At 39.9% G+C, this 13,214-nt stretch overlaps 1 protein-coding gene across 15 annotated transcripts in view; it reads left to right on the forward strand.

The window, feature by feature from the left end:
* Positions 1-13,214, forward strand: part of myo18ab (myosin XVIIIA b) — a 233,272-nt gene that overhangs the window by 194,629 nt on the left and 25,429 nt on the right. For all 15 annotated transcript variants that reach the window (XM_080210785.1, XM_080210786.1, XM_080210787.1 and 12 more), the window contains 4 exons: positions 1,482-1,682; positions 2,972-3,082; positions 11,224-11,328; positions 12,650-12,796. In XM_080210785.1, coding sequence (XP_080066911.1) covers positions 1,482-1,682; positions 2,972-3,082; positions 11,224-11,328; positions 12,650-12,796 — 564 coding nt within the window. The remainder of the gene's footprint in view (positions 1-1,481; positions 1,683-2,971; positions 3,083-11,223; positions 11,329-12,649; positions 12,797-13,214) is intronic.

Raw genomic sequence — 13,214 nt, forward strand, 5'->3', positions numbered from 1 at the left:
TCCCATCCCCAAGACCTGGCTCCTCTTTTTATTCCTGTATACTGTCCAGACTTAGAACCCTCGGAGATAGCTGCATTCCTCTGATTCTGGCCTCTTGAGCATCTTTAGTTTTAATCTCCCCACTGTTGGCAGCAATTTCTTCAGCCCTAATCTCTGGAATTTCATTCCTAAATCTCTTGCCCATTTACATCTCATTCCTCCTTTAAGACGTTCCTTTAAACCTACTTCTGTTTTCAAGGTATTGATAATCTGCCCTGATATCTCCTTTTGTAGTGCAGTGGCATAATTTGTTTAATAATACCACTGTGAAGCACCATGATTTTTATTATGTTCAATAAATATATAAATAGAAGTTGTTATTGTTCAATGGTAGTTAATACTCGGTTCGCCATTAGAGGCACAGTTCCATCCCATTGAACAAGACTTAACCAATTATGGTATTTTGCTGATTGCTAGCTCTGTGGATGCCACAGAATAGATAGGTAGATTTGAGACAGAGCAGTGAATGACAAATGACATTTTAGTTCATCCATACTTGCGCTAAATCCTGAAGTTGAGGTCAGATTCAGAGGTAATGATCGTGAATGCTGACAGTTCAATCTCAAAAGTCCTGTAAATTCCAGGCCAATAGTTTATGATTTGCTCTTAAGACTTGAGTAGCTGCCAATTACTGGAAACCAAAGGCCATTAGACTTCTTGATCCTCTTAAACTACTGGGCAAAATGTATTCTTTTGCTTTGTTTTGTTGAGCAAATTTCACAATCCTGCATCATTCTAGTAAATTTCTTCTGCACACTTTACAAGACATTGACATCCTTCCTAAAGTGTGATGCCCAATGTTGAACACAATACTCTAGCAAAGGCCATCATTGAAATTATTCTAGTTGAGTTCAAAACACAGCTTTGAAAAAAGTGAAGCTTATTTTTGATTTTCCAAAAGTAAATTTTTGAGAAAGGAACTATAACATTTGAATTTGTACTTGTGTATATATACTTAAAAAGCTTGATATTCATGCTCATGGATTTGGACTGCCGAAGCAGTGATGACCTGTCCTTGTGGTAATCTGTTTCCTGTGTGCAAAATTTTACAAAATATTAATTATTTTCTTTTTCGCAGATCTGTGTTGTTTCTCACCTTTTTATGTTCTTCTATGCATTTGAAAGATGTGGAGAATTGAGATATCAGTCAACATTGTGTATCCCCTCACTGTGATTTCAAAGTCTAACATGAATTAAACTCTTGTGACTCAAAACGTAGAATTGATTCGCATCAAATAAAGCCTGGTTGATGTATAAAATAAATATAAAATAATTAATAGTTAGCTGCTGTATTCTAAATTTCATTAGCTACATTCATTTATTTTGTAATTATACTGTCATCTGAATTATCTATTAGATCATGATCAAATAATTCATTTACAGATTTTTAAATGTGACAGTGAATTGCTGACTATTTTCTGACTTTCTATGGTGAATACTAGGATAAGGATTCTGAAATCATCACTATAACTCAAAAGGCAGAACGTCTTGATGCAGAACTGCAGGACCTATCCTCTCAAGAATCTAAAGATGAAGCTTCACTAGCTAAAGTGAAGAAGCAGGTGCGTGAATTGGAGGCCAAAGTCAAGGACCAGGAAGAGGAGCTAGATGAACAAGCTGGAAGAATTCAGATGTTGGAGCAGGTACAATTATTTCTATTATGAAGATTTTGGCATGCATCTGAAAATGTGGTTCGTATTTATACAGTTACATAATTGCTGCCTTTGAAGTTTGAAATAGAATGTGCTGTGCTATCAAACCAGCGGTGAAGCTTTAACCTAAGATCTTTGACTTTGAAGTTCACAGTTTCAGCTCTAACTTCTTGTATCATATGTAAAGAAGCCTCTTGGCAGTGGGATATTGTGGAAGTCTGCTGCGGACCACCGTAGTATACTTTTCAGCAGTTTTTGGACAGATAGGCACAGACGTGACAAGTTTGTTTGCCCAGTTTTCTTATCTTTCTGTGCACGGTGGCCAGTGGATAACACTGCTGTCATGCAGCATGAGGGATCTGCGTTCGATTCTATCCTTGGGTGACTGAGGAGCTTGCAGTTTCCTCCCACAGTCCAAAGATGTGCAAGTTAGCTGGAATGGCCATGCTATATTTCCCCTTGGTGTCCATAAATGTGTAGGTTAGGTGGATAGCTCTGGTAAACGTGCGAGGTTATGGGGATCAGGCAGAGGACAACACCTGGGTGGAATGCCCTTTTGGAGAGCCAGTGTGGACTCAGTGGACCAAATGGTCTTTTTCTGCACTGTAGGGATTCTATGATTCTAACTCCATCTAGATGTAGGGCATGATTTTCCCACTTTGCTATACTATTTGATCAGTGTAGCTAGGTGGGAAATTTAAGTGGGACTCAAAAAAATCTTGATTCCCGTCTGGCAGTCACGATCTCCCCAGGCCATTTTTGTTTGGACATAATCAGCCTCGTGCCATTCTCTGGCCAGCACTTGCAGTGTCAGCCTGGCACCTTGGCAGTGCCCACCAAGCACTCTGATGGGGCCTCATGGGGGGAGCAGAGCCAGATGGAGGGAGATGGGAGGGAAGGGTACAGCCTACATTGTGCTGGGGAATGGCACGAGGCTGATTTTAAATGTGCATTATATCATTTAAATGTTTTTAGTGAGCACTAGTCGCTATTGTCTGGGCTCACTTTCGAAGTTTCAGACCTTTGCAAAGTTTGGAAGTGTTGTTACCGCATGTGAGCAAGATCGAGCTTAGCTGTGATAACTGCACTGTTCAGTCCCTTTGCAGTGCTCGCTATCTGAGTTTACAGCTGGGGCAAGGGACATGAGGGTTACTGAGGCCAATAGTTAATATTGTGGAGGGAAGAGAGAACTTTTCAAATGAATTGTTTCTGTCCATGTGTCTGTGGCAATTAATTGTCAAAGCAATTCAACCTTATAGAATGTTTCTGCCCAAATTTAGGCCAAACTTCGACTGGAAATGGAAATGGAAAGGCACAGACAAACACAAGCAAAGGAGATTGAGAGCAAAGAAGAGGAGGTGGAAGAAATTAGACAGTCTTGCCAGAAGAAGGTAAATTTTCTTACGGTAACACCTAGTGACTATGGAAATATTTCTGCTAAATGAATAGTGTTTCAAGATCTAATTTGTTTGTACATGTTGCATACTTGTAGCTGTCACATCACACCCACTCCTATTTAGAATCCCATTGTACTTTTCTTGTGTCGCATGAAAATACAGCAAATTAAAAGAAAAGTAACAAAATGCAGCAGTTTTTTTGTATTTGCAGTGAACATCATATAAAATCACTTAATAAAATTAGTGATCCCACTTAACCTCTTAAAATTACACATATTATCCATGAGGGAAAGCTTACTATAATGTTAAACAGGGAGATCTTCATGATTATTGCATCATAGAGTTGAAGCAGCTTACAGCTCCTTTAATGATGATTAACATAATTCCTCAATACCGTAATTATGATCAATTCTGAAATCAAATCTTGTTTTGATCAACTTAATATTAAACTCAAACACTTGCACACAAGCAATTAATAAGAGCAATTCCTTAAGCATTTATGGTACACATTCCTGAATAGTTGGCAGAAAGTAAATTGAAAGGTTGGAAACTGCAACATCTTATTCAGGGAGTATGAGTAAACCTTTCATATTAGCATGTTGGTGCATGGTTTTATGTCATTCAAGTTTATCGGGTGGAGAACCTAAGCGCTTTCTGATGATGTAGTATGGCAGTGTAGACAAATTATCTTTCCTAAACTAGTTTCATAATATGCTCTTTCATGCCATCCATTGGGAGAGGTGGGGGCGCTTGCTTGGCTGGATGACCAGTGTGGATCAGGTTGGTGCCAACAGCACGGTATTCCATCCTCATTCTGACTGGGGTGACTTTGGGACCTGCCTCCTTGCCCTACTCATGGATTGCGGCACTGTGGGTTGGACCTGCCTTCGGGCAGAGAATAGAAAGCGTGACCCCTATGTTGCTTATTCTTAAAGTAAAAATGGCAAATGTTAACAAATGGTGGAATCATACTAAATTTTCTTCTGCATTCCTTTATTAATTACCTCTTTTTTAACATATTTTGGAATTACTCTGCTTTTATATTGTGTTATTTAGAAGCTTTTGCAATATTTTATGTTCAGTTTCATTAATGAAACTGAACCAGATCTAATTGGGCGTATGTTTTTTTTATGGGAAGTCAAAATTATATTGCAGTTATATTGTATCAGAAATATTTCTGAGCAATGTTTGATTTTGATTGAATTTCTTACCTTTTCCCTGCTTGAAATTCATGTTGTCCATTTCTTAGTCAATCGGGTCAAATTATTACCTTGTGTAACTACCCTGCATCTGGCTTGCCCATGAAGCGAGGAAGCCTAATGATTATCACAACTAAGCTAGTTTAATTTATTGATTCCTTTTAGAAATTAATCAGTATTGGTTGGGTAATTCCCTGACGTCAAGCAACATTATCCGGTAAACTAGGTACTAAAACAAGATCAGTTGACAGTGAACTCCCCAAAGTCTTTATGCAAATTTTTTAGCATGAGTTTTGCCAGCATCTAGCACTTTGCGTTGCATAGTTGCTCCCAATTAAGAGGGGAGGGAGGTGTGGCGGGCGGGCGGGGTAGGGGGGGGAGGGTGGGTGCGGTGCGGTGCGGTACGGGAAAGCAATAAGAAATGTTCAGCTTTCCAGTGTCCTGGGCACTACAAAGTAGAAAGAGTGGTAGCAATGTCAAATGATACAAAGTAAATGTCACTTGAAAACTTAAAATTTATTTTTACTTTTTAACTTTCTATAATCGACCATATTTATTGCAATAAAGTGCATTTTGTTTTAAGAACATAAGAACATAAGAACATAAGAACATAAGAAATAGGAGCAGGAGTAGGCCATCTGGCCCTTCGAGCCTGCCCCGCCATTCAATAAGATCATGGCTGATCTGTCGTGGCTCAGTTCCACTTTCCCGCCCTCTCCCCATAACCCTTAATCCCCTCTCTTATCAAAAACCCATCAACCCGCTTCTTAAAAATATTTAGCGAGGCAGCCTCCACCACTTCAACGGGCAGAGAATTCCAGAGATTCACCACCCTTTGAGTGAAGAAGTTCCTCCTCAACTCCGTTCTGAACCGCCCCCCCTTTATCTTGAGGCTGTGCCCCCTAGTCCTACTGTCTTTTTTGAGCGGGAAGAGTCTTTCCACCTCTATCCTATCCATCCCATTCATCATCTTATACGTCTCAATGAGATCTCCCCTCATTCTTCTAAACTCTAACGAGTACAAGCCTAGTTTATTCAGCCTCTCCTCATAGCTCAACCCCCTCAACTCCGGTATCAGCCTAGTAAACCTCCTCTGCACTCCCTCCAAGGCCAAAATATCCTTGCGCAGGTGCGGCGCCCAAAACTGCACACAGTACTCCAGCTGCGGCCTCACCAATGCCCTATACAGCTGCAGCAAGACCTCCCTACTTTTATATTCAATCCCCCTCGCTATGAAGGCCAGCATCCCATTCGCCTTCCTGACCACCTGCTGCACCTGCAGGCTGGGTTTTTGCGACTCATGCACAAGGATCCCGAGGTCCCTCTGCACCGTCGCCTGCTGCAGTTTTTTTGTTTTGTTTTTCAATGATTTGGAAGGGTTTGGCTAGATTACGTAATATGTTGATAAAAAACATGCTGTAATTATTATCTGAACTGTAAAGGTATAATAAAATATGTAACTTTTCTATGTAACTCTCATTTAACACCCATGGTTATCCACTATTTGTAGTGTGGTCCTGTATAACAATTGCTTGCATTTACATAGTGTTTTTAACTGAAGTGCTTTTAACTTGAAGAACATTCCAAGGCACTTTACAGATTGACATAAGGAAACCAAAATGAATAGGGAAAGAAGAGCTTGGGGTTGCCTGAAATCTTGTTTATATAGAGATGGACTTTGATTTTTCTTTGAAGAGAACTTTAGGGGAAGAATTCCAGGGAGCAGGTCCCATGAGGTCGAAGACTTGGGTGTTGCTGGGGAAAGCTGTGATTTCGCCCAAGACTGGATCTTGGACAAGCAGTCCTGCTAGCTGGAGTTCAGTGTCATTAGCACAGATATAGAAGTTCACCTCGTGGCTGTGGAGAATGTCACTGAGGACAATATTTCGATGAGGAAGGGGAGGAGATCAAGGATAATTCTGTGGTGGACAGTGGGGTGATGATGGAGTAAACGTAGTGAAGACCATGTTGAAGAGATGCCAGATATATTGTGTGAAACCATCTTGGGACTGGATAGAGATGGAAGAAGTGAATAATATTGTCAACCATGCCAAACACAATGGAAAGTTAGCACAGTTTGGCCAGTCGGATTTTGATGCTTGCCAACTTGTGGCAAATCAGGTCACCATATTTGCTATATAATATGAAGTATATGCAATATTAATAAAGTAAGTGCCAATAATGGAAAATTTAAGGTGTTTAAGATGTTATACCATCAGCAATTATGGAAAATTTAAGGGTTTAAGATGTTATACCATCAGCAATCAGGACTAATACACTTACTGCCAGAGCTAAGATAACAACTTTGAAAATGTTTTGTAATCCAACTGCTCTGCAACGGTGGCTTCTGCGCACTCACAATTGCTTTGTTCATGCTCTGTCACCAGCCATTCCAAAACATAGCACCTGAACATTTCATTGGCCTCTGGATCATGGCCAACCTCCTGCAACCTTTCCTTGTAAACCAATAGCAGCGTGTTTCTTCACATGCCTTGTTTCAACCAATCTATGAAAGTGAAGACTGAACACATTTGGCATTTGCTGCACCATCTCAGCCTGCCAAAACTGCACATTTCAACCTTCATTGGCAGCCGTGTAGCACTCCCCATCGCTCACATACATTAACTATTTTGCTAACTATATGCCAAATGAAACCAACTTATTTGTGTCACAAGATTCCCCAAGAAAATTTTGATTGCAGTTGGATCACTGTCCTTCTGAAGGCTAGCCCTGCTTTCACAGCATTTTACAGAGCAGTTTAAGTGTAGCATCATTTTGAGACAGAGGGGACAAGAGCAAGTAAGTTAACAAACCACAAAGTATTTTTCTTGTTCCAATGAGAAAGTGGCCCTTCAGCTTCAATACCCCTCAAAACTCAACAACTATATTCTGATAAATATTGTCGTGATCTGACGATAAGTGACTATTGTCTGACAGCAATGTGATTGATTCTTCCTTGGTCAATTAGATACAGGTGATAAATGGCATCTAGCAAGTGACATCCATTCTCATGCCCACTACTGCAACTTTAACCCAACTCAAGTTTAATGTGCCAAAAGAGAAAATGCTGAAATCTCAGCATGTCTGGCAGCATCTGTTAAGGAGAGAAAACAGCTGATGTTCTGAGCTTTGACAAAGGTTCATCTGGACTCGATGCTGCCAGACCTGCTGAGATTTTCCAGCGTTTTCTCTTTTGTTTCAGATTCCAGCTTCTGCAGTAATTTGCTTTGCTCAAGTTTAATGTGATTCTAAAGAGAGCAGCATCATGGATTCACCACGCATCTGCAGCAAATTCACCACATTTGGAATTTTTAGCAGAGCCAACACAATCATAATTTGCCAAATGGGCTACTTCTATACCAGTGTTTTCTTATCATTTACCTGATATAGAAGTAGCTCATTTGGTACATTATGGCCAGGATTCTCCCAGAAAAAATTCGAAGTCCCCAGTTTGCAGGAAAATGGGAGTAATCCTGGCGGTTTTTAGTATGATTTCCAGAATGAATCTCCGACACTCTGTGTATCATACGGTGTCCTAGGGTGTTCCTCCACCTGTGATCCCAGTGCAGAGTGGCATTGGGACCCCAACCTCAACTAATTGTGTCCCCAATAGGCCCCACCACTCGTCTAGCCCCGTTTTTTTGACACTGCCTGATACCTGGCAATCAGTATCATGGTGCCTCTTGGGCAGTGCCAGGGTACCAGACTGGCACTGTCCAAGAGGCAACCCCCTTACCTTCAACCTTCTGGAGGGGGTCTCAATGGCCTCTCTTCCCTTCAGCGGGGTTGGCCGCCTGTTCGTCATTGGTGGGGAGCAGTAGTAAACCTCCTAGAGTGAACCACTCCCAGTGAGGGGGGAGACTCTAGCGGGTTTGGACAATTCAGTTCTGGGCCCGCAAATAAAATGGAAATAGTAATTCCCATATTTTGATTAGCTCCGTGCTGGAAATTGAGTTGGAGTTGATTACTCTGGAAACCTTAGGCTAGGAGATTCACGAGGGATGTGGTACCCAGTGGGAAGCTTGCAAAATGGCCTCTGCCGATATCCCCTGAGCAGCGCAGCAGGCTGGGAGAATCTCCCCTATGTCTGTCTCAGTTACAAATTTCAAATCAAATCCTATTCACTTCACATATCATTTGTTTCAAATATTTATCTAATTTTTCCTGAAATTATCATCTGGTTTCTGCCTCAACAGCTCCCTGTAGCAAAGAATTCTATACTCCAACAAACCTTGTAAAGACATTTCACCTGAGCCTTCTACTCACAATTTAAACTGTCCACTGTGACTGACTCCCTAACCAATGTTTATTGCCATACATTATAAGAACTCACCAGTTCTAAAGGTTCTCCTGTTCCAGTAGAAATGGTTTGAGCATCTCAAGTTTATTCTTCTAACTAAAATGTACCATTCCTGACATTATTTGAGTGAATCTGTGCTATATTCTCTCTGTGGCTTGAAGACCCTTTCTACATCAGGTGCCCAAAACCGCGCTCTGCTTTAACTGTGGCCTAAGCAATGTTTTGTACAAAATTATCATTTCTTCTTTGCTCTTGTAACAGTTGATTTGAGAAAAACCCTAGATACTGTTGCCCTTTTTAATATCTTTACCTACTGTAATATGTTTCCGGGCAATGCTATATTTAAATCCCTAAATCTGTTTATCCATATCTTTCAAATTTATCCTAGCCATTTTGTTTCTAAAAATGCTGCTAAGAAAGATCTTATCAAGTTTATTGTAAATGCCAATCTGCACTGCATCTATATAGTTCCTTTATCTATCCAGTCTCCTCTTCCAAAAAACTAAGTTGGTTGTTCATGATTTGTTAATTCCTAATCAGTAGTTAAGACCCTGACATTAGTAAAACTATAACAATTTTAGGGTAAACTGTTATAATTGAGAACCTAAAATCAGAAATCTAGCCCTTCGTGCCTGCCCCATCATTCTTATTGAACGGCGGGGCAGGCTCGAAGGGCTAGATGGCCTACTCCTGCTCCTATTTCTTATGTTCTTATGTTAATTATGATTTTGCTTGCTCTTTAATTCATTTCTAAATAATCACTGAATTTGCCAGCAACTGATGTTGGAGTAGTTGGTCTATGCTTGTTCAGTTTACCCTTCTCTGCCTTCTTGAAAATATGGGTTTCATTTGCTTTTCAGTCCCGTGCACAACTTATTTCCATCCTGACTTTGTTCCAACGGCCTAGCATACATGCTTTCAGAGCTCCAATTTATCTACTTTTAGAGTTCTAATGCTTTTCTAAACAATATCTACTCTGCAGTTTTCTCTAACAATTGTTTTCAGTTTGCCTGTATTTTCACTTCACTAGCAAGGACATGCACAATATTTAATGTCTCTACCATTCTCCATAATCAGGTAATGGCTTTTCATCTTCCTTTTATAATCCCTCCTGTTACATTTTCTGTATTCCTTTGACTTTCATTAGCATGTCTAGCAATAATTTTATGTAATATTTTCCTTAAGTTTCAGTTTAGTTTTAATTCCTGTATATCCATGAGGTTCTTGCATCCACTTTTACCTCATTTACACTGCTTTGTTTCCAGAACTAGCTGAAGTAAGTTGGGGGCCATGGTGGCACAGTAGTTAGCATTGCTGCCTCACAATGCTCGGGACCTGAGTTCAGTTCTGACCTTCGGTGACTACGCAAACTTCACACAGACGTTCTACCCTGATAACTAGCATGTTTATGTCATGGGACTGAAAAGCCAAAGTAACCCATATTTTCAAGAAGAGAGAGAGACTAACCTACTCCAGACAATAGTTGCAGGCAAATTCAGCAAGCATTCAGAAATTGATTAAAGAGCCAGCAAAGTCAGATTAAACAAATCATGAATAAGTTTAATTTGTGTTGGTTTCCTCTGGGTGCTCCAGTTTCCTCCAAAGGTGTGCAGGTTAAGTGGATTGGCTACGCTAAATTGCCCCTCAGTGTCCCAAGATATGTAGGTCAGGAGGATTGGTAGGTAAACATGTGGGGTTACAAACATAGTCTAGTTAAGACGTTCTGTCAGAGAGACCCAATGGGCCAAATGGCCCCCTTCTGCACAGTATGTTTCTTTTCTTATTGGGCTAGAGACACATTGATCCAGAAGTTAATCCTTGCACTCCTTAAAAAATTTATCTCATTGGATCACATGCATTTCTATTATTCAATCCTATTTTGAGATAATTCAGGAATCTTTTTATTCTTTCCTAAGATACAAGGCCAATTTACCAGTACTACCAATTTCTAATTGCCTACGAGAAGGTCACGGTGAGCTGACTTCTTGAAATATGTGGTACAGGTACACCTGTACTGCTGGGAAGACAGTTTGAGGATTTTTATCCAGTGACTTAATTCCATATAGCTGGTGTTGATATAGGTTCATATCTGGATGGTAAGGAGGTGTGCACAGTATTGAACACTGCACTCATCAGTGAACATTCCCATTCCTGACTTAATGATGAAGGGAAGCTCGTTGATAAGGCAGCTAAAGGTGGTTGGGCTTAGGATTTTATTTTGAGAAGCTTTTGCAGCAATGTCCTGGGACTTGGATGATTTGGCTTCCAACAGCTGCAGCAATCTTCCTTTTTGTGTGGTATGATTTTTCAACCAGTGGAGAATGTTCTCCCTGATTCAGTGATTTCAACTTTCCTTGGTCATCTTGATGCCACCTTTGCCAAATACTGCCTTGATGTCAAAGGAAAGCACACTGTCAATGAGGTGATATTTTGCAAAGGATACTATCTAAAAGATTCTACTAGGTAATTGGAGCGCAAAAGCCTGATAATAAAGCTGTTTGAATTTCAGCCCCATGTCAGCTTTTATGCAAATTTACATTAAAGAAGACCATAAAACAATTAATTGAAATATATTTGTTTTCTTGAAAATGTATTTAATGAATCTAATACAATTTTGCTTATGTTCCTTTTTTCAGTTAAAACAATTTGAGCTGCAATTAGAAGAAGAGTATGATGAGAAACAAAAAATTCTGAGAGAGAAAAGAGATCTGGAGAGCAAGCTATCTGCAGTCAGTGAACAGGTAACGTTTATAAAATCTTTCGTGAATGATTTTCTTTAAAAATTTGTGATTTTTCAATATCCAATGTCAGTGTTCAGCATTCGTAATCAGTAGTTAAGACCTTGACATTAGTAGAACTATAAAAATTTTAGGGTAAACTGTTATTCATGAGAACCTAAAATCAGAAATGGGGAAGAGCAGACCTTTTAGCTAATTCCGCTGGCACGTAAGCACAAGCATGGACCAGTCGGTCATACAGCCTGTTTCCTATTCTGTATGTTCTGTTTAAGAAAAAATAATTCTCATAGCCTTGATGCCAAGTTTGAAGAAAGCATACTTAGTGGAAAATATATGGGAGTAGACTCCATTCCCAAAGAGAGATAACTGTTGAACAGTCAAAACCGGAGACCCAATCACTTCTGAGGGTTGAAACTTGATAGCATCGGGTTAACGGGCTGAGTTGGGAAAATAATTGCCCCAGGGCAGCCGCCAGCTCCAGCCCTGTGCCTGTTCAGGCAATCTAAATGGCCTCTGCCTGGTTCCACTTCTGGCCTAACAGGGGTGATTTCTTTAAGTATGCAACTCTTTAAATATTTGTGCACAATCGTGCATGCATGATAACTTAAAGGGGCTGACCTTAGCATAGCCTACATGTGAACTTCGAGTTGCAACCTGACCATGTAACTTAGAGAAAGCATTGAATTGGCCCCTGTGACAGTGGCCAAGTTTGTTTTCATGGACCCTGGCAGAACAGTTTTTCACAAATCCACGAAAATAAATTAAAAATTGCCTCCTAGGTTCCTTCTTTTAACTGGATCTCCAACTGGCTTGAATATGCACCCAGTTTGACAACTACTGACCTCAAAAGACAATTATGGTCCTATGTCTATTATTGATCCCTGTGGCCAGCCAATTGTTAATGTTGGGGAAGATCAGTAGGAACAGGGAGTGAAGTCATTCCATGCCATTTAGAGTACACTCCAATCCTGTTTGTTGGGTGGAAGGCCTCAAAATTCCATAATGCTATAGATGCTGAATTTTACTTGCAGTGTGAGAAAGTGGATTAAATCAAATTAGATCTTAGATAAATTTCAATAGTTAAAGCTTGGAAATTCTAGAAATGTGATTAGAATTTTGTTGTATACAAAATTTAATGGAATAAATTTTTGAAGTGTTCATTATTGAATTGGTTAAAACTAAAAATAGAACATTTAAACAGGTCATTTACAATAAAATTGTTTTAGTTTTATATCTTTAGGCTGACACAGGAAGTTCAAATCCAGTACAGACTCAATATGTAACCTTTTTCTTAGGATATTACTAGCTGTTTTTTAAAAACTAGGTTAGTGAACGAGATTTTGAAACTGAAAAGAGATTGCGTAAGGACCTTCGGCGCACAAAAGCTCTTCTGGCTGATGCACAAATAATGCTGGATCACTTCAAGAATAATGCACCCAGCAAGCGGGAAATCGCACAGTTGAAAAACCAGGTAACACTTTCTAATCTTGTTCATTATTTTCAGCTGCATTTCTTGCATTATTTTCAGCTGCAGCTCTTGGGAACTTGCGGATGATGGTATTCCTATGTATCTGCTGCCTTTGTCTTGGGCAGTAAAAATCACAGGTTATTTATGTGCTTTTGTATATACTTTGGCAATATGCTGCTGCACATCTTGTAGATGATACACAATGCAACCATGACGTGTCATATTGGAGGGGGTGAATGTTTAAGGTAGTGGAAAGGGTGCTATTTAAATAGACCTCTTTGTCCTTGATGGTATCCAGCTTCTGGAGAGTTGTTTTGAGTTGCAGTTATCCAGGCAAGTGCTGAATATTCCATTTCGTGCTCGGCTTGTGCCTTTTAGATGGTAGAAAAACTTTGTAGCGATAGAGGATGAGTTATTGTTG

Source organism: Carcharhinus amblyrhynchos, chromosome 23 (genome assembly GCF_965287045.1).
Source record: "Carcharhinus amblyrhynchos chromosome 23, sCarAmb.v2.hapA, whole genome shotgun sequence".
NCBI classification, from domain to species: Eukaryota; Metazoa; Chordata; class Chondrichthyes; order Carcharhiniformes; family Carcharhinidae; genus Carcharhinus; species Carcharhinus amblyrhynchos.